This window comes from Sebastes umbrosus, chromosome 4, assembly GCF_015220745.1.
Source record: "Sebastes umbrosus isolate fSebUmb1 chromosome 4, fSebUmb1.pri, whole genome shotgun sequence".
NCBI classification, from domain to species: Eukaryota; Metazoa; Chordata; class Actinopteri; order Perciformes; family Sebastidae; genus Sebastes; species Sebastes umbrosus.
Genome location: NC_051272.1, coordinates 25019515 through 25042112, shown reverse-complemented (window position 1 = coordinate 25042112; position 22598 = coordinate 25019515). Strand labels below are relative to the sequence as shown.

General features: G+C 44.6%; 1 protein-coding gene across 4 annotated transcripts in view; it reads right to left on the bottom strand.

Moving 5' to 3' along the window:
* Positions 1 to 10596: 10596 nt before the first annotated feature.
* Positions 10597 to 22598, bottom strand: part of dusp8a (dual specificity phosphatase 8a) — a 49152-nt gene continuing 37150 nt past the window's right edge. For 3 of the 4 annotated variants that reach the window (XM_037767878.1, XM_037767879.1, XM_037767880.1), the window contains exons 4-7: positions 15635 to 15801; positions 15360 to 15519; positions 14924 to 15047; positions 10597 to 14331 (exon numbers count right to left, since the gene is read on the bottom strand). In XM_037767878.1, coding sequence (XP_037623806.1) covers positions 13101 to 14331; positions 14924 to 15047; positions 15360 to 15519; positions 15635 to 15801 — 1682 coding nt within the window. In that variant the 3' untranslated portion in view covers positions 10597 to 13100. Of the gene's footprint in view, positions 14332 to 14923; positions 15048 to 15359; positions 15520 to 15634; positions 15802 to 21243; positions 22088 to 22598 lie in introns of those variants that run through there. The other variant, XM_037767881.1, reaches the window with a different exon arrangement.

Here is a 22598-nt window from a genome sequence, read left to right as displayed (position 1 = left end):
ACCCACAGTTGATGACACACTTCCATTACCACATTCATGACAGCATTGCAGCATGACTACACTGACCTATGCTCAGTCTGAGATGACCTAAGATCGGTCCGGCGAACTATGTCTACCTCTCACAAGGATACGAGCCACAGAGTGTTTTTCAGAGGGCCGGCTGGTGCCAGTGATGCGCTCTTTGGGAAAACGAGCCGGGCTCTGGTCAGGTGCTCGTCTGAGTTAGCCAAGGTCACTTCCTGAAATCCATCCACCCGTCAATACTGAGCCATCCAGTGGTCGATATGTTCCCATTCTATCATAACAGTCGGTCGCTGCAGTGCATGAGAGAGGTCTGCGTCAGTTCGTCCTGTACTAATCTGAGAGATTTAGTCAATGAAAACATCTCTACCATGCAATGCAATCTAGCAGCCCTCCATTAAATACTACCACTGTCAAACTTATTAGATTAAGCTTGACAGTATTTGTTTTGTTATGGATTCCATATTATAAACTGTACCTTATTACACCTTGCAGTATGTTTGCAATGTATTACAATAGGCCTTTGTCAAAGCACAGGTGTAACCTTAAATGACCTTGTCCCAATGAGACACGTCAAGGAGCCAGTATGAAGTCATTATCAATGTTATTAATTACACCTGTGCTCTTCCTGCTATGACATACATACAAATGAGAAAGTTCCTCCATGGTCACAGCAGAGATGCACAGCAAAGGTGATTTGATGTTTTTTATTGTAACGACAACACGGTCTTTCAATTTCACTATAGACCGTTTCAACGGAATTGCATCGCAAAGCAGAAGTTGGGTCCATGTTTACTTCCTGCTTATGTCGTTCACATGCACTTCAACAGGAAATAAACAGGGACACATCTGAAATGTTTACAACTGTGACAACTAGGACGTGAAAGCGTCCATGACAGGACTTTCTGACTTGTCTTTGTAGAAAAGCACAGGTGTTACTAATGACATTAACGACGGCTGCAGCCCATTCAAGGTTCCATGTGAGCCATCGTTCATTTTATTATTTGCACCTTTTCCTACTTGAACGTGTCAAAATGTCTTCTGTGAAGAAGGTCTATATGACAATAAGTTATCTGTACATACACACATGAGCTTCAGTGTTTGTATGAAGAGTGGCGTATAACCTGCTGACTCTGACACACACACACACACACACACACACATTTAACACCTCAAGATTTTTTCTTTGTCTAAACTCTAATAAATAGATCCCAGTGGTTATCTATTTATCTTGATGTTGTAAGTATGATCTTTCAGTAGCTAGGCTGCATGGTGCTTAAGAGAAATGGAGCTCTATTTAGGGGGTGGGGGGTGAGAGTTGACATTATTTATTTATTTATCTATTCATTTTGGGGGGTATTTATGATAATAATAATAATAATAATAATAATAATAATAATAATAATAATAATAATAATAATAATAATAACAATAACAACAATAACAAAAATAAAAATAATAATCATAATAATAATAATAATAATAATAATAAACTATGTATTTGTTGTTGTTAATAATTTCCAATGCATATCTTTAAATGCATCCAATACATAAAAAAAATAAAAATCTAAATAAATATTCTGAGAACCCCCCCCCCACACACACACACACACCACACATACCTGTACATCAGCTGAGTGAGGTACTGGCTGCCCCGTGACTGATATGATTTATTCATAGCTGGCAGCGGTAACTCAAAAAGCCATTAGGAGGCATTAAAACGGAGATACCTCACATTACTCTCACATGAATAATAAATGTTTAATAGATGCAACAAAGAGCGTGTACGCATGTGTGTTTGTGTGTTTACATGAATTACACAATAATTGTGTCTTTTATGTCCTCATAAAACTAAAACTATGTTTTGATTGGAAGTGTTTGATTCCAAAATCCCACCAATATTATTAAAAAAGAAAAATGCTCAAGATGAGCACGGTACCTTGCTAAGTGTGAGATTATGATGATAATAAACTCACAATTAGATATTATGTCTTTTCAAAAGTAAAACACAAGTGCAGTAATCTTAGTGGCTTCATGCACACAGGCACATTTGTGTGTGTGTGTGTGTGTGTGTGTGTGTGTGTGTGTGTGTTTGTGTCATAGACGTGTTTACTGTTAGCAGTCTGATCTCATCACTGATGGATTCATTTTCAGTTTCACAATGATGATCACATAATACAAGGTGATGATAATGGCCTCTCGCATGACTAGGTTTCATATTGTCGGCACCGCCAAGTCTGTGTCGATTCAGTGAGTATATAGCTAATGTGTGTGTGTGTGTGTTTGTTCTTGTGCTTGTGTCATTGCTGGCTCCGCACTGACGGCTGATGTCTTGGCATATGAGTCAGTCTCAGCCACATTACTCATGTCTGCAGACCTACCTGGCTCCAGCGCTCCCGTCCTAGAGAGGAGGCGAGAGGTGGAGGGAAGAAGGGGATGGATTTGAAACTCCAGGTGGAGATTCAGCGCCGTAGTGAGAAACATGGGGGAAGCTGAGAAGAGATGCAACAGATTTAAGAAAGAAGGGAGAGAAGTGAAACCAGAAGGACTTGTAGACCAAAGGCACTGAGAAATCACAACTTGTTAGTTGTGATTTTCAGAAAAATGGAAGAGGTCAATGCACATCAAACCCATCCAACTACAGTAGTCTACAGAACAGTCAAAGCATCCTGTTTTAATGCAGTGCATTTTTTCATGCATAAAGTGATACATCCCCCCCTCCTTTATTTTGTTTCAAGCAAATCAGACATGAAGTCATTTTGCCAGAAGCAACTCAACAGAAATAGCCTGCATGTGGCTCTGAGGTCATGGGCAAAGAGAGGAGGAATGATAACAGAGCGGCCGCCACAGACACGGTGTGTCAGCAGCAAACAGTCTGCTGTGTGTGAGATTCAGCCTTTGTCTTAACAACATATAAGTCATCACGTCGTTGTGCTGGTTAAACCAGTTCTCCCCAAACACCAGACCTCAATATGGGCGAGTGTTTACAGTGGAAATAGATTTTTGTTTTCCAAATGGGTCTATTTTAAGGCAATATGGTATTTTGTGTGTATAACTTCTAAAGATTCAGGAGACATTCAAATCAACAGAAACACAAAATTGTGTCCCTGCTGTACTGTAGTACTGTACATTTAGTTTAAAAAAACCTGTTGCCATTTTCACAAAACAATGTTTGATATTTGTGTGAGATAAACTGTTTGATTTGCTTTATCAACTCGTTAAAATATAAAACATTTTATATACAAGTAGATACCTCATGGCCACAACATGTTGCTCCCTTACACACAGTGCTGGTACTTTACACAGATCTTTTTGTTATATCATTCTATCATACAGTATATATAATATACAGTATGTCCCATGTAAAAGTTGATGGCCATATATTTCCAGAAAGAAAGACAAATCCCTGCACAGTTTACTAACTTTTCATTTCAATTATAATCTATTTTTGAGTTTGAAGCTTGAAAGAGGAAAGTATTTTACAACAAAATGTTTTGATAAATATACAAATATTTGCCTTTTAATGGAAATGTTATTGAATTTGGCATAGTAAAAGTAAAATATCTAAATATCTACTCATTTATTTATTTGTTTTTAATTCCTTCCCTATTAGTACCACCTAATTTTTATTTTTATTTTTATATTTATTTTTATTCTTTTTTTTTTAAAAGTAACCGCCATATTACAAAAATGATTTATATTCATCTATGTAAAAAAATCCCTTTCACCTCAGGTAATGTACCTTATCGGAAGCAAAGTTTTACCCCCGATCCTCTAAAACTGAAAACAAGTTAATGGATTTAATGGAAAATTTTAATAAGTCACAATTGATAATCCCAATGGATTATCTTCAATTTAAGGCAGTAGGAAAAGGAAAGTATAAACATGAGTGCAATGCTAAAGTTTGAACTTTCCCAGAGGACCTAAACACTTAAAAAGGGGAAGTTACAGTTCTTAACGGCTTAGTCTTTAAATGGTTGTGCTGTTTGCAACCGGAGGGGAAACTATTAACACTTGCGCATTGTGTCAAAGCCAAACCTGCAGTGATTATAGTTTTCATACTGGCACAGATCATTCAGAGAGATGAGACGGTGTCTGACCCCGTGTCAGCAGAGCCACATCCACCTGAAGCACCGTCTTCTTCGGTGGTGGTCCGGGGATGTGGTTTTGGAGGTGCAGACGCTGAGATATGGGATATGCTGTGTGTTGCCGACTACAGTGGCAGGAATAGTGTGTGTGTGTGTGTGTGTGTGTGTGTGTTGACGCATTGATGGGGTTCGGACCTGGGCAGAGTGCTGATGGGGCTGATGTTGGGAGAGAGAGAGAGAGAGAAAGAGAGTTGCAGTTTTTTCCACCATTAGAAAGACAGAGACAGATGTCAGCACCACCGGCTGCTTTAGTCAGCACTTTGAACATGCATACACACACACACACACACACACACACACACACACTGCCAGTGAGGAGGGGGTGCCCCGCTGTTACATACAGCACACAGAGAGGAAATGAAGATACTTTCTCTCTTTTTTTCTCTTTCTCCATTCATTTAGTTTGGTTGCTGAAAACAGAAGCTAAGCGAAACCCGAGGACCGACGGACTGATGCACATTCAATCTGCCGCTCTTTGACTGGTGGAACAAAAGTATCGATCGCCTCTCACCTTCCTGTCAGGGGGGACAGGAAGCTGCTGAGTTTGACTGGGAGCCAGCAGTAGGTGGCAGCAGTCAGTTACACAACACCTGGCTGAGTAATCACAATGACTGACTGTCTGCTTTCTGGTGTCTGTGCACAAATCAAGCCACTTTACACTCCATCGCCTCCATAGATAAAAATTAAAATTGAACCTCAAATCAACCCGATGGATCCCTGATTATCACTAAAACCCATTCCTGTGAGCACTTTTCTTGTTGTCCATATCAAGGCTCCAGACAGCACAGTGTGCTCCTCGCTTTGTTTTCCACTGATTCGCCCGTCTAGACACCCCCTCTCGCCTTGCTGTAACACTGCGGTGTGTAATATGCAGGTGGCCATGACAACACTAACTGCATTAAGTTGGATTACCTGAGGCCTGCTGAGCCTCAGAGCCAGCCAGGGCTTCCTCCTCACCACAGGCCTCCCGCATACACACACACACACACACACACAGACACACTGCTGCAGAAAACGCACTAATGATCTGCCTGCCTTCATTTATTCAGCTCATTTCACTGCGGTGAGTTGTAATTCATGCTGAAATGAAGACGGACTCATGAATTGTGCTTATGACTGCACGAGGGCAGCAGCAGGAAGAGAATATTGGTCACATATGTTTGTTACGAAGGCTCTTGTTGGCCTGGCACAGAGGAGAGGGGAACTACCACAGGCCGCCTGGCCTCCCAGCCCACAGAGCTCCAGCTTTTACCCGCTTGCGTGAGAGATGGATGGGGATGAGAGAGAGGTTAGAGAGAGGGAGACAGACAGAGAGAGAAATAGTAGGACGAGTAGGCTGCCAGAACGCAGGGTTATATAAGGACAAGAGTTTTTTCCATGGAAAAAAAAGGGCAAGAAATGCTGTTTGGAGTCAGTCATCCTTGGTGACGCGTGGAAAAGAGTGGAATGCTGTGTGCTGACGCAACTTTCGAGCAGCGATCGTGTGTAATGAGTGTGTGTGATGAAAGGGTACGAAAAGGAGCAGCACGGAGAGAAGAAAGAGAGGACGAGAGAGCGGGCATGTTCTGTGAAAATATGCGTGTGAGTGCACTTTGGATGTGTGTGCACATGTGTGCAAGTGGAAAAGCAGAGAGAGAAAGAGCCGTAGCATGCTGACGTAACAGTTCCTAACTGTTTCCATATAGAAGGCCTGAGACGAGGCGCCAGGCAGCCCCTCAGCGTGGATACGTCTGGTACCCATCAGCCGATGTGAGAGCGAGGATACACACTCAGACACATGCACGCTCGCTCGCACACATAACACACATTCATGCACACTCAAATGCGTCACACTTTCAGTGTTCAATTTAAATTAGCTTCACTGGCGCTAAACATGACCGTTCATTCATTTACATACACATAAATGCATATACGCATTTTCCATGTAGAAACACACACATGCATATGCATGCCACATCTATACACACACATACTGTTCAACAAGCAGCAAACAGTACATTCATACAAACATGCACATACATAAAGGTGATAAATTAAAGGAAAAAACAGCCTAAATGAGAACATGGAACAATTAATTGCTTAATTGAATAATTGATCGACAAAAACATTTAATTGGCAATTATTTTTGTAAATGATTAAAGGTGCTAAATTTCATATTCAGAGCATTAATATAGCAGTAAACAACCATTGTCTATGTAAAGATATAGAGGAGTAATATCTACCTAAGCAGAGAATGAAGTCACTCTCCCTCTGTGTGTGTTGTAATCAGAGCTTCTCTGTGTTTTGTTGACATAGCCGGGCCGGCCCTGCAAGCTCTTAGTGCATGTGAGCTTGCCCCACTGGCTAACTCACGGCCACCGTGCACTGCTCTCATACGTCGGTTACAGCTGATAACGCCGTCCCGACCGACAGCGTCGTCGTGGAAGCATAGCACCCAACCTCCGGTTCCACCCCAGGTTAACACTGTTAGCCGTGTCAGCACTTTCGCTGTTGTTTGCACTGTTAGCACCGTTAGCTGTGAACCGCCGGCTCAATGTCACCATGTTGAGGGCCGTTGAGAGGCAATAGAAATGCTCCAAATCCCGTATTTAGCACCTTTAATTATTTTTATTATAAAAAATAAACACATTCTCACTCCTAACTCATCAAATGCAGCCGCTTGGTCAGTGCCCCTCGGCATCAGAGACTGACGCACGGGTGACCCTTTTTACGTTACTTTTGGATGGATCAGGGACGGCGTGTCAATATACGCTCGTTACATGCATAGTGTTCTTTCAGAATGAACTTTTGTTTTCACAGGAAGTTAGGTTTAGGCAACACAACCACTTAGTTAGGGTTAGGAAACTGTCAAGGTTGGGGTTAACTTCATCAAAGTGACTAAAGTCTGACGTGCCAAAATAAGTCAATGTTACTTTTAGTTTCACAAGAGACACGAACACTGGTCTCTATACTATACTATACTATACTATACTATATTATATCATATTATACTACGTCGCTTGCTCCGACTGTCAAATAACGCCGTGGGTGGGTTTACATTGGAGTTAGTTGAAAGCCCGGTTCGTCACATACTGTTGCTAAAGGGTGCCTCCGTGCGTCGGTTTCTGATGCCGAGGGGCACTGACCAAACGGTGGTATTTGATGAGTTGGGAGTGAGAATGGGTTGCAAAAATACCGAACGTTCTCTGGTTCCAGCTTCTCCAGTGTGATGATTTGCTGCTTTGCTCTATTTTGTGTCATTGTACACAGAATATGTTTGGGATTTGGACTGCTGGTCAGACAATGCAGGACATTTGAAAGCGTTTCCCAGGGCTTTAGGACTGAGTAAATAATCAGCACGTTGATCAATAATGAAAATAAGACACTTCACTGGCTGGATTTTCCTTTTTCACCCACCTGTATCTGAATCATTCACATACACACAAATGCATACACAATTACATGTGAACATCTCTTATGCATGTATAGAAATACACACGCAAATGTATGTTGTCAATAAAGAAGCAGTTAAGATATAAATGAGAACTAAACAAAAGTGATAACTGTGCAAAATTGCATCAGGAATCTATTTCAGGCCGCTGAAGGAGTTTACAGTACATTGGCAACAAGAAACCTGCAGAGAAGTGCAGACTTCAGCACAGCGCAGGGGAGACTGTCGACGGGCAGGTTACCCGAGATGCAGATCCATATAATACGAGCTGAGGGCACCTTGAAAAACACTCACACACACACACACACACACACACACACACACACACACACACACACACACACACCCACACAGAGAGGAAGCATATTGTGAAAGGATTATCCGTTATGATCCAGGTGATAAATACAGACAGCAACATGCTAGGCAGGCCGCTCATGTTAGAGAGAATGAAAGTGAGAAAGTGGGATTTACACACACACACACACACACACGCACACACACGCGCACACACACACACACACACACACACACACACACACACACACACACACACACACTGACGGAAGAGCAGAGGGACTCAGCTGGAGATGCTGATAATGCCATTACCTCTGCCTGTCTCCTATTGGATTCAGTGAAACACTCATTAAGACAGCATTGTGCCCACTGAAAAAGGCCAAGGGCCATCTGGTTTTGCATCCGTGTGTGTGTGTGTGTGTGTTTGCTCCATCTTCTCTGCTGCTTCTCCTCACCTCATTCGTCCCGTCCCAGAACAACACGCTGGTTGTTCTGGCTACATCGAACCAAACGGTGGGGCTTTGGGAGGGATGCTTTTGTTCGCGGAGAGATGTTGTTTTGATTGCACGAGGTGAAATCCCACCATGACATCATGAAACCAAAACTGCCTCTGTAGTCAAGCCCCCATTGAGGGGACTCGATGAATTGGTCCCCCCCCCTCCACACACACACTGGATTTGGACGCTGTTTTTTTGTAACATCAGTGTACTCTGTGTCCTCTGGGGACAAATAGCTCTCTTTGTCTTTGTCTTTCTCACACACACCACTACCCCACCTCATTCTCTCATCCCCTGGAGGTAAGCACTGTTCAAACACATCACATCATTGACAAACACTGCACCCTCACCAGCCGCCCTCCCACTCCTGTGCTGTGCCCGCAGACAGTCAGGATAAGGAAGAGGTGCGTGGTTGATGTGAGAAGAGGAAGCAGAAGAATAATACCAGACAGACATTGAGTCAATCTGAGAGAAGACAGGGAACAACAGGGTGACGTTGTCGCTTCTCTATTCTCAGACACAGATGTATCTATATATTCTTACATATGTCAAGATGTGCCTCTGGGTCTCTGTGGAACTGAATCACCGATGTAGGCACAGACCAGTCGCCAACCTGCACTGTACCTGCATATTTCTCCTGTTAGTAGTGAGCTAACACAAGAACCTTTGTATTTCTAATTTTTTACAATTCAGCTTCTGAGTCCTTATTAACAGCTAACATTCACTTCTGGATGTAGAACACGTTCAGTGACCCTGTAGACTCTGAGGTTCAATAAAGCAACCAAGGAATCATACACACACATTTACAGTGATGTAAACTAACTAAGTATATTTACTCAAGTACTGTACTTCGGTACAATTTTGAAATACTACTTTATACTTCTACTGCACTACATCGCAGAGGTAGATATTGTACTCTTTACTCCACTACCTTTATTTGATACTTTTAGTAGTTACTTTGCTGATTCAGATTATAACTACAAAATATAATCAACAAATACATGATGAGGTGTTATTATGGATGAAGATAGCCTATTTATTGAACCCTTGGTGAAATTCCCAATAATACAAATAAATATAAAGTAGGAAATGACTAAATGAGCTCCACATTTGCCAGCTGCAACATTAAAGTGATGAACACATTAATTATATATATATATATATATATACATATATCAAATTATAAATATATATATATATTATTTGCATAATGAGTACCTTTACTTTTTGTACTTTAAGTATATTTTGATGCTAATATTTTTATACTTTTAAAGTAAAATTGTGAATGAAGTCTTTTACTTGTAACAGTATTTTTTGTGTTATTGCTACTTTTATTTAAGTAAAAGATCTGAGTACTTCTTCCACCACTGCAAATTTATTAACTTGAGTAATTTTTTGCTACTTTGTACATGAACTTCACGACCTTTCAGAGGGTAATATTGTACTTTAGGGAAATATGTGAAGTATTTGCTTTCTTGCAGAGATTTACACAAGAAGAGTGATATCAGTCTTCTTGTCTAAATCTCTAGATTTTATATAGTAAATATAAAGCCAGCCAGCAGCAGGTTAGCTTAGCTTAGCTTAAAGACTGGAAACAGGTGGAAACAGCTAGCCTGGCTCTGTCCAGTCCAATATACAACATATAATGTGTTAATCAATTAGCTTTAGATGTGACTTTTGGATGGAAACGACAGAGCTAAGCTAGCTGTTTCCAGTTGTAGCCTCATATTAAAGTACATTTAGTTGATGATACTTTTGTACTTTTATTACAAAGTATGATTTTCAGAGATTTACTTGCGAGTACGAATATTTTTACGTAGCAGTATCGCTACTTTTACTTCCTTACAGTTGTGTTGAATTGTCTTCCGATCGTATTACACTATAAGGAATGATTTGATGTAAACTTCATAATATGGCAAGCATGCCCTTGTATAAAGTTATTTTGAACACATCTATTAAATAATTCACGATCCCATCGGCATTTAGAAGCATGCGGCACAGTCTGGAAAAAACAAAAAAATCAATGAAGCTGTGTTTTGTGGTTGGAGTGGAGTTGGTTAAACACAAAATCAATAGCAAGTCTCCAGGACTCGTATGGGATGTCGTAATGTGTTGTTCGTCTGTTCGGTGGGATTCCCTTCCCGACCCCGTTCAGCCCCCATGCAAGCACACAAGAAGAAGAAGAAGAAGAAGAAGCAGAGAGGAGTTTGTATTTTGTCATGTCTGTATTTTTGTCTCATTTTCACAAAACATGTACAGGGGAAGGAAAAGCCTTTCAATAGAACCTGAGGTATTTTTGCGTCAAGCAGCCTAAGGTATCAGGATTTTCTTTTAAAAACTCATCTAAAGTCATCAGTGTTCTTAGATGAGTTGCTATTTACACAACATAGTAATAATAATAATAATAATAATAATAATAATATTTCGATAACAACAATTTTAGCAAATGGGACAGCCTGCATCATCTTTGTTACATGTCATAAATAATTCTAACAACATTTCTTAAAAATATAGGGAGGAGGGTGAGGAGAGGAGAGGTTGCTTAAGCCTCTATCTGAACTTACTGTAGCTGCAGCAGCCCAAGGTCAAAGGTCAGAGATCACCAGAGAGAAAAGCTAATCAAGGGTCAAAGGAAAAATAAACACATTTTACATTATAAATAAATAACCATCTCGCACCAGGAGAGCAAAGTTTTCATTTCTTTCACCTCAAGAATATGAAGATCCGCTTTTTTTTCCTTTCTGTTTTGTTGCGCTGTTTTGAATCAAAGCTTTGGAAAATAAGAAATAAGAGCAAAAAAAAGACAGAAAGAGAGAGAGAGAGAGAGAGAGAGAGAGAGAGAAGGAGAAAGCGAGGGAGCTTTACGGACATGCATTGTGCTGATGTACCAGCAGCTGTGTACCCTGTGCCGGGCTTGGCTCACTGAAAGATCTCCTGAGAATGAACAAAAGGGTGTGTAGGGCCACCTATGCTTTACATGTGTGAGAATATGTGTAAGTGCATACAGTATACGACGTGTGTGTGTGTGTGTGTGTGTGTTGGTTTCAACTTTGGTGATGATGATGGCAAACTGGTTGGTGCTGGCTCGGAGAGGACACTTGGTGCGAGTCTATAGATCTCAAACTTGTGAAAGAGCGTGCGTTTGATGCATATTGTTGTTGTTATGCGAGAACTCGTGACACTGGCGGAAAATGTTTTTACCATGTATGAGCAAAGTATGTCCTCCTCTGCTGCACACTGTCAAACAAAAAATGTAGTTAACGCTTGAGCCCTCGATTGTGATAAATCCATGAATATACACTACAGAGATCCAGTTCCAGTGGGATGTCTGTATCATCCTCCAAATCTCGTTGCCACGTGTGTGAGGGGGTTAACTGAACCGGGTTATCAGAAAGCAGAAAAAAAGTGCATTTCAAAGTCATACATCACTCTCCCCAAAGAAGGAACAGCACATATTGCTTGCTTGAATTTGTTGAATGTGTGTATTTGTTTTTTGAGTGTGTGTTCATAAATACCATACAGCAAATAATAATAATAATAATTCAACAAAAGAAAAAAAGAAATAAATCCACAAAACATTATATTATTTCTCATTACCAGAATGAACCAATACAATAAATTAAAACTATAACTGAACAAAAAAAGTCCATTAGAAGTCCATTAAAATTGCTATATATATTCATATTGTATATATAGTATTTGTCTGTCTGTAGTCAGCCTTTCTGGTGCATGCTCAGTGGTGACCATAGATGGTGACTGGGAGCAATGGGAGGGGTTGTGGGGGGGGGTTTATAAAGGAGCTGAAGGGCCGTTATAGCGAACCCTCGCCACCATCCCGAAATCTCAGTCCCCATCACGCTGTTAACACTGGAAACAAGGGAGTCAGGAAAGACACGCTGTGCTTTAAGGGTTTGGGGGGACACTGCCCGTTGCTACGAGTCTTCAAAAGTTTTTTCAGCAACAAACTGCTGAGGATCCTTCATTGTTCGGATACAGTACCGCCGTTAGATCAAGTCCTTGGGTTCCTCTGCCTTGTGCTGTGGTGATGGTGAGGAGACGGTGCTGTTAAGGAGTCTGTTGTTGTTGTCTGATGTTGTTATGCAGAGTCTGTAGCAGGCAGAGACACTGGGAAGAGGGGGGGGCGGACGTAGCCGTGCGAGGTTGTGAGGCTTTCTGACACTGTGGCGAAGCTTTGGGAGGAAACATGGGGCTTGGTTCAAAATCACAAGCTATACACCCACTGAAGCACACTACATCTGACCGCAGGCGAGAGTTTTGTGTCCCAACTCTGTCAAAATAGGGATATTCTATATAGTGAGGATGCAACATGACACTTGTCCTGGGTCGTTTCTTTTTAATCTGTGACAGAGCTCAGAAAAATGAAGAGTTTCAGTACCTACAGTCCCCCCCTGTACCCCACCCTCCCCCAGACTTTTATTCAGATTTGTATGAGAGTTCAGGATGGCTAAGCACCACGTCACAGACTCTGTCTCTCCGGTGCGAATGCTAGTTCGCTTGCTAACCTTTTCACATTAACTCTCAGCTTGTGTATCTATTTGTCCTTCTCTCAGTTGGAGTCTTTAACACTGTCTTTGAGGGGAGCACGAAAAAAAAAGCTTCTTCTTCTCCCCGTCATATGTCCTCTTGCACTCCCTCTAACCAGGTCCATTTTTGCCCCCAAGGGACATCCCTGATCATGTCCATTATCTGTCAGGATACCTCGATGATCTCCATGCTCCCAGAGAAGCTCGACTGCTTCCCGATCTTCCCCAGCTCTTCTCGGGATCGCGTCTCGGAGATGCCCTCCTCAAACTCCATCTGACAGCTGCGCCGCTTGAACTGCTTCTCTGACGCAGGCCCGCTGTTGTTCGCGCTGTTGGACAGGGTCACTGTGGAGGACGACGACGATGTGGAGTCCCGGTGGTCTCTCTGTGTCTGCGGCGCCGAGGACTTCTCCCTCTGGGATTTGTCTCGTAACCGCACGCCTTCGCTGCAGCCAAACGCCACGTACGCCGAGCTGCTTCCGAACCTCACCGACGACTCCTCTCCTCCTCCGTCCCGTCCTCCTCCCAGCTCCATCTCTCCCTCGCCGCCCTCCACTGCCCCAAAGTGCCAGGGGGCGTCTGTGGTGGGGGTGACTGGAGTGACGGGAGTGGTGGCCTGGACGGTGTCTCTGTGTTTGGTCCACATGGCCCCAGAGCCCACGGTGGGCTGGGAGGGTAGCGACAGGAGCAGGGAGCCCTTTAGGTTCTCGTCCGGGCTGGGGCTCTTGTGGTCCAGCGACAAACTGAGGGACTGTGGAGGTTGGTGCGGTTGGGAGTGGACTGGGGAGCTGCCGGAGCAATGCTTGGGTTTCCTCCTGGGCCTGGATGAGGAAGAACCAGACCTGTGGACCCCTTCACTTCCTCTGAGCCCCAAACCTCCGATGCTGCCCCCGCTGCCTGGTGAGGGGAACGGTGAGTCGCCGGAGCTGGGGCTGTCTAGGACGGGAGACTGGGAGCAGACACCGTTGGAGGTGCCCGTTCCCGGGCTGTCAAGCTTGAACAGCTTGGGGACGTCTTCAGAGTGTGTGGGCACCAGGCTGGGGCAGGTGCTGGGACTGTTAGGGGAGTAGACCGACTTAATGTCCAGGGAGAAGGAGCGTTTAAGCCGGTTAGTGTCCATGATCCTCTCCGCAGAAAGGTGCAGGCCGTTGAAGCCTTGCTGGAGGGAGGTGGGTGACGGCAGCTTGGGTTCTGGCGGGATGTGTGGATCTGCTACAGACGAGTCATAGTTGCTGTGGTGGCCGTTCATCTCGCTTTGCTTAGTGCTGTTTTCTGAGATCTTGTCATCAGAGGTTGAAGTCAAAGCTTGCAAGATATGCAGTTCCTTCTCAAACTCCAGAAGCTGACCCAGGAAGTTGAAGTTGGGGGATATGGACGGTCTTCGGTCCTTTACAAACCTGTAAGGAGGAAAAGAGTTGGAACATATTAGTCACAGGAAAACAGTTTTAAAACGGCAGTAGGCAAAATGTTTTTGGGCAAAAATTCCATAATAACCTTTCAGCAAATTGTAATTCAAGTGTTCTGAGAGATAACTAGACTCATGGCTCTGTTTTCAGGCTTTAAAAAATCTAGTGCAGACTTCGGCGAAATGGTCAAACTAGGCAGCGCTGATCAAATATGAATTCATATTCTGTAACTGTAATGCCTATTTCTCACCAGAAAGTTTGCTCCAGCTGGTGGGCGGTGCTTGGTATTTCCACAACTGATCTCAATATTGCTGCCAGATCCCAAACTTTCTCATTTTACTGCTAAACAGTACACTACAAGATGTTTCTGAAAACATTTGAGTTGAGAAATAGGCATTACAGGGTCAGAACTTACTTTTTGTACACTAACTGTTTCGTAGCAGGCATCTAACAATTTAATTTCTCACGACTGGGGAGGGAGAATGAGAAAATGACGTCTAGCGTTACTTTCAACAGCAAGTTGCCTTTTTACTGGGGCTGACACCTTAGCTCAGCTGGTGGTGGGTGGGAGGAGCAAGCGTACCTGTAGGCATCATCTGATGACAAGCCCATTGTCTTCATGATGTATGCAATGGCGATGGTTGCTGAACGCGAGATCCCAGCCAGGCAGTGCACAATGACTCTGCAGTTTGACACCTTAGCTTTGTCTGTTGTTGGGGGGGAAACGAACAGATATGAATACACATGGTTAGCACAAAGTGTCTGGAGACAATCAGTGTCCATTGAAAGCAAACTGACATTTCCTGGAAGAGCACAGGGGGGGTCACCTTAACGGATGTGTTATTAAACCTGCCACTATTGTTACCTAAGCTGTGCATGAGCGTTTATTAACTGTGACAACATGCGGATATGTCATATTGAATATCACGGCATTAGAGACACTTCTCTCAAGTTTGCTTTGTATTGCTAATCTTCAATCCAAACACGTTATTGTTTTACTACATTTCCGCCCCTCTTACCTATGAATTCATTAGTTTTCTCCAACCAGGGGAGCAGTTTCTCGCAATAGTTGTCATTGACAGGGATGCGCATGAAGTGGCTCTCGCTGATGAAGTCTGGCTTGGGGCAGGTGTTGCTGGCATTCAGCACATAGGTGATACCGTTCTGAGCCATCAGATCCTGCAGAGATAGAGATAAAAAATTAGTTCAAGGTTATGTTTTGTTGCCAGGTAACAATAACAAGTCTTTCAATGACGGTGATAAAATGAGTGAAAAGACGCAAACTTAATTCTACCTTGTTGAGGACGTCCTTCTGTGAGCCCAGGTAGAGGTGTGGCAGGATGCGGGTGGGCCCTACATTAGCCACAGGCAAGCAGGGCTGGGACAAGCTCATAGGCAGAGCAGTGGCAGGTTTCCCTTCGCACAGGCCGGGGAAACAGGAGGAGAAAGCAGCGAAACCTCCTGCAGAGAAAGAAGAGAACGGGTTACTAATGATTTTGCACGCAGCAATCACACACACAACACACTCTACAAAGACTCCCATGAACTCATCGAGAGCACCATTAGCAGACGCTCTGTGGGCTTTCAGAGGAGAATCTGGGCTACAATGTCTGGGTCTTGCTTAGTGCAACGGGAGCATAAAAAGAGGCTCTCTGTGCTTCTGTGTGCGAGTTAGGTTAACTGTTGGGCGGCCAGGAATGTGTGCGTCTGGCCCTTTAAGAGGCAGGCGGCTCCACTTTTGGCATATGTGTGTGTGTGTGTGTGTGTGTGTGTGTGTGTGGCTCTGTTTCCTGCATGAGCTCATGTCCTGTAGCAGTGCATTGCGTCAGGCTGGGGGAATGAGAGAGGCCACAGGTGCAGGGCCAGGACAGAGGCCCAGTAACATCCCCCTGACAACCGCGCAGCACACACACACACACACACACGCGCGCGCACGGTCATACATATGCACACACGTTAACAAGAAGATACAATCTGAAAACATGATCAAATAGTCAACATATGCTCAATATTCACTCTCGCTGTCTGTAAGTCTCCGTCCACACACACATACAACCCACCCCTGCACACACACACACAAATACCCACACTCATCATTACTCTGCAGTACGGCGGTTGTATAACTACAGGGTGGGGGCCAACGAGAGGAGGTGGGGGTGAAGTGTGTGTGTGTGTGTGTAGAGGAGTGGGTAATGACCTCGCTGAGGAGTGTGTAGAGTGGTAGGGGAGTGCTTCAAGGAAACCCTGAGCCCCAGAAAAGAGATTAGGACCTAATCTTAGTTCAGCCCTGCCTGACCCAATCTGGGACCAAATGCACACAAACACACGCACACACATGTACACGCACACACATGCACGGCCACAGAGTGAGAGTGATTGAGACATGACATCACTGTTCTAAAGTAGCACACACAGCACGGCACAGGCAGGACATCGCCTTCCGTTGTAACACACACCCAGCTGCGCTACTCATGTAGCAACGTCTGGCCGACACACACAAACACACGTAAACACACACACACATACACACACACACTGCTGCAAAATGAAGGTTTTGCAAACGCTCAGAGGATAGCAGCTTTGGTATTTTTGCGCTATTTCGCAACACCGCAGCTTCTGAGGCTTCATCCTCATGACCCAGAGCTATTCTGGGTGCACTGTCCCTTTAAGAGCAAAGTGAAGAAGGGTTGTCTGTTTCCAGCTATTAATGGCAACCGGCGGAGCAATGACATCAGCGCTCCACATGGGGGGGTGGAGTGGAGGGAAGGGTAGATGCATGGATGTAGAACGAGTGGTCAGATAACTGAGATACAGGAAGGAAAAGCTTAATGCAAAGAATAGCATGTGCGTATATGATCCAACCTTTTTGGCCTCTTTAGAGTAGACTAAACAGACATTTGTAGTTCACAGTTTGACTTTAGACTGTGCTGGCGCTGTACAATTTCCACAAGAGGCCCTTTCTAGTGATCCTACTATGGGCGGTGCTACACTAGTGTCAGTAATTGATAAAACAGAGGGAGGAAGGGGTAGTTCTTTGAAGGGTTTCTTCCTGGTTCCTCTGTTCCCAAGCTGCTGGTGCACACACACACACACACACACATGCAAAGAAAATAAATGGTGCTACATATAGCCCCCCCACTACACACAGGCATATATACTGTGTCAGTGTGAGGAAGCGGCATGTTCCTGGAGACACTTAAATCAACAGGAAAAGCCTCACGTCACACTGCAGCTATTTCCCTTTCTGAGCGAGGACATTGTTAGAGAGTTGTTAGAAGGACAGAAGACAGGACGTTCCACAGTGGAGACAGAGAAAGTGTGTTTGTGTGTGTGAAGGGAAGTGAACGCATGAATGAAATTACTTGCGCCCTTTGACCGTGTGTGTGCGTCTGGATTAATGATTACACCGGCGTTTGCTGTAGGTGACCTCATCTCGTGTTAAATAAGCATGAAAAATGGCAGGAAGAGTGGCGAGCCAGCGTGTGGACTGGGAGGGTGAGTAAGGGGTTACCGGCACGAAGGGAGGCTGAAGTCAGAGATAAGAGAGCAGGACTGAGTGTGCCTGCCTGCTTTTCTAAGGGCCATTACATTACAGTGACATTACGTCAACACAATTACAAACACCTTCCTTGTAGTCAAAGTTCAACGCGGCCGCCGCAAATGGATGTTAGTCACACAGGAGATAGCGTGCCATTGTCACCTCGTCACCTGAGCCCGCTCTACTTAAGGTTGCCATGACAGGCCGAGGAAGGGCAGTGATGTTGATGACAGTTGGCTCATCGTGTCCCCACTGAGTGCTGTCAAGATGGAATAAAACACGCACAGAGCGTCCAAAGGGCAGACAAACACACACAAGAGCGAGCACCAAATAACCCAAAGAGACATAGCCTCACATTCTCCAAACGACAACGATGACACATCTGTCCATTCCAATCCGAGCGCACACATAACACACACTGTACACTCATACTGAGGTCACTGAAAATACCCTGTGACACACACCAGCCCAGCTGTCTGTGAAGATGACATCAGAAAGTCAACTGGGAGGGATGAGTTCACCTTCAGCGCGGCGTGATAATCAGAGGAGGCTAACAAGCTGCTTCATTGAACTCAAGAGATAAAGCTTCAAAAGTCAGGGAAACTCCAATATGTATCAAGAGGTGGCTTTATGCTCGCCGGAGGGTGTATCCTACTACCCTACAATTACATCTGAAAATTAACACACTGAACAGAAATATAATTTCCAGTCACATGCTGAAGTCGTGACCTTGTGCCACACAGAAATGCTAATTCAAACTTTAATTTTCGGGCTTTCCTGATCACGTTTTGTATCATGTACTTCTGGGAAATGTACTTGGACAGGATGTGACTAACCTAATTTTGAACACACGCTACAAGAAAAAAAAAGAGAAAAAAACATTTGAGTAGAAAGAAAATAACACAACCGGGAAAGAGGGCACTGTGTCGCCATGGGCAATGCTAGCCAGCGGTGACTTCCTTTTTCCGTTTTCCTCTGCCCACTTCATCACTTATGCAACTGCTTATTTTCCTCTCTTGGCCTGTCATAGCTGAAGCACTCAGGCCTCCTTTGTTCGCTGGTTCCCCCCTCCTCTTCATCAGTCATTTCCTACAACTAAATACTCACATTTAAGAGTGCAGGTTATTATCCCGCAGATGTGAAAAATGTTTGGTGGAAGATATTTGGATCAAATTCTGGCTTTTTTTTGTGCTGCTGCTGCTGCTGTGAATCGATGCAGAGAGCTGGAAGATGAATGGAAGTGGAATCCCGGAGATATTGAGCGGACGACCAGAGACACACAACACCTGCCTGGCTGTTATGGTTAATGGGAGCTCTGCTGTTACATCACTGCTGCTGTTGGTACAATTGACTGCCTCGTCAATACAAGCTCGCTCCCTCCCTCTCGCTTCTGTGTGTGTGTGTGTGTAGCTTCCAGTTGCCCTCTTTAACTCGTCTGTTAATGGAGAGGGGGGGACGCACACAAAACAGTACACACACACACACACACACACACATACACACACAACCCTCGGCAGCCTGGGGGCATTGATCTGCCTGAATGAGTCCCCCCGCACCCCTCCATTGCTCTCCTCTGTGGTTCATATCGGGGGAGACATGACGCCATCCTCTGTGCCCCTCCAGCTGTCCCCTCCACTATGAGGGGACATTAGCATCTCAATGTGACCCCCTCCCTCCCCCCCCATCACCACCACCACCACCCCTCCTCACCCTCCCACCAACATGACATCATTGCACACATGTCCCACTCAGCTCCACAAAGGCCGTGCTGCAGCCTGGAGAAGCGATGGGAGTGTATGTGTGTTTTAGGGGGGAGAGGGGGGAGGATAGAGTCTGTCAGACGTGTGTAGATTGACAGACCATAGATGAGGTAGTGGGGATGATGTCATCGCTTTTCACGCTCAGGTTGATGATGGCCGGGAATGACTGAGTGATTAGCGTGTCATCCTGGCTGATGGTTAAACTGTTTATTGTTCTTCTATCTCGGTAGACAGATAGCGGGAGTGTGTCACTTTGATCAACTGCTGTTTCAGCAGCGCCGTGTTATTGCAATACAGGACTGTAAAGCCTCCTGTAATTTAGCCTGCATTCACAAGTCTATTTCCACAGAGACGTGTCGAAGCGACTCGAAATAACCCCGTGACAGACGCAATTCTATTTTCACCTGCTGATTGCAAATGTGTGATTTTTTTGTTTTTTTTTGTTGCTAGCGTTCTCCGAGAGTTTGACTCTTCCAGCTGCAAAACCTCGCTGAGATGGGATGCACATGTGCACACAAAGAAACACACACCTATCAGCGTGAAGTGTGGCAGGTGTGGAGGGCTGCTGTGCCGACTGCTTTGAACCGGCTTTCTGATATGCATATAGCGTCCACATTTGCATAGAAACTTTACAGCCGTATATTTATGACCCAAAGGATCCAACTAGAACACCAGCATCATAATGACTGAATAGGTAGTTTGTGCAAAATGCATGTAAGTGTGTTGCTATATGAAAAGGATTTTTCCTTTCACAGCAGCTCTGCATTGCCTCATCGCTCTGTGTGAAAAGGTGTTATGTTAAACACCTGCAGTGCACACTGCACACATATTGATAACATAATCTCCACAAGACACCATTCTGCAGAGAGAGAGGGAGAGCAGGAGCGAGAGAAAGGCCAAGAGCAGAGGAGAAGAAAGAGAAAGAGAAAGAGCCTTTGTGATAGTTTTACATCTCAATGACCGCAGGCTGAGAGAGCATGAGCACTATGTCATACCGTGGGTCACGGCTCTCATTCTTCCTCCCCCTGAGCCCTTTTTCTCTCCTCTCTTTCCTCTTCATCGCTTCTCGTCTTCATAATGTCATCCCCTTAATCCTCCTTCTTCCCATTCTGTCTCTCTAAACACATTAACTGCGCAAACAAAAAAGGTGGGAAAACAATTAGCGGCATGTATTCTTTTAAGCCTGTTGTAGCAGTAAATCTCACTATTGATCCTGTACACGTCCTTAAAATTCAATTCACGTCTATCTTTCTTTTGCAGTGCGCCTGGACTGGAACACCTCAATACCTGAGGGCCCCTTTGTACTCATCTGCAGTGCACACACACTGTTATCAGGGGCTTTCCCCTTCAACTGTATGCAACAGTGGTGCATTTTACAGCCCAGCACCCAGCCACGTCTGTGTTTATATCACATTAAATCACACTCTTTGTATGTATGATAGCTTCTCAGTACACAAAGGCCTACATCCTCAACATGTTACTCGCCAGGAGGGATGTTCTCACACACACACACACACACACACACACACAGAAAGACACACACACACACACACACACACACACACATCACTTCTCCTGCTCTCCAGATTCCAGGTGGATACACACCTCGTAGTTCTCTCCCTTCCTTCATTCGGCGGACCCTGATCTTCAGCCTCATGTCTGTGTCCTGCAGGTCCGGCCAAAAACAGTCCTCCGCTGGGGTGATCACCACATCCAGAGGCATCCCCCAGAACACACTCTGTGTCCAACACACACACACACACGCACGCACACACACTAAATGGAAATGTTCTGGTGCCCCCTCCTTCAGGGATGGAGCGAGCCACGTAAAAAATGTCAGAACAAACAAACAGGAGTGTTCTCCTTTTCTAGAGGGCTGATTGGGGGTGAGCCCAAAGTCTGTGAGTGTAACAATCCCAAGTAGACCAAACTCCTCAAGTCCACTCTGGTCAGCTGTTCCAGTGTCCAGGCTGTGACCCTCTGAGAACAGAACCCAGTAGAACAAAAAACTAGTCCAAGATGTCTGTGGACGCGCTCCTCAAGTTCACCATCTATGGCCAAAAAATCCCTCCAAATGACCACAAAAATTCTTAAAATGCTCCTGCATCAAAATTCAGTAATTCTGTGGTTTTGTGAAGAATGGTCGCCACACAGAGAGCAAGAGGAAAAACAAAAGTCTGTAATGCCTGTACGTATATATGCCAGCTGTAATGAGCCTGCAGCTGGTCTACAGAGCGCCTGTGTGTCTCTCTGAGCGCTCTCTCTGTCTCTGTGAGTCCACAGCCAGAAGAGCAGCCCACTATTGTTGTGCTGCTTTGCTCTCCCAGTCTCCCATTCGCTCTGTCGCTGGCTTACACTCCTCCCTCTCCCTCCCTCCTCTTCTCTCTCTCTCTCTCTCTCTCAGCAAAGAGGATGACGGAGCTGCACTCTCTCCTCGAGCTCTGGGGGTGAATGAGCTCACTTGCCGTGAGCTCAGACTCTACCCTCCCTCCCTCACTCCTCCTCCTCCTCCTCCTCCTCCTCCCTACCTCCCTTGCACCCTCCCTCTCTTGTGGAGCCAGCGCTCCGTCATAGCTAATGTCTAAGGCATGTAACCACATTCCTTACTCACCCAACAAATATGCGGCCACCTCAGGGGCCTAGCTGTGGAGCAGGATGGAGGCTAAAAGACGCGGCCATAAGGCTGTTTAGTGGACACGTTACACATGGCTACAACACATGCGTATTATCTGTGTTGTTGATAACAGGGAAGAAAGGAAAATGCTTGTCTTGATGTGCATGACAACATGCTTCTTAAGGTGAAAGATAATGTTTTCTAAGTGTTTGTGAACTTGACAGTTTCAATGCAATAATAAATACATGAAATGCAGATTTATGCTTTTCAAATGCCCCATATCATTTTCATATTAAAGCCAAACAAGGTTCTGCACCTTTAAGAAGCTTGATTGCCTTAAATGTAC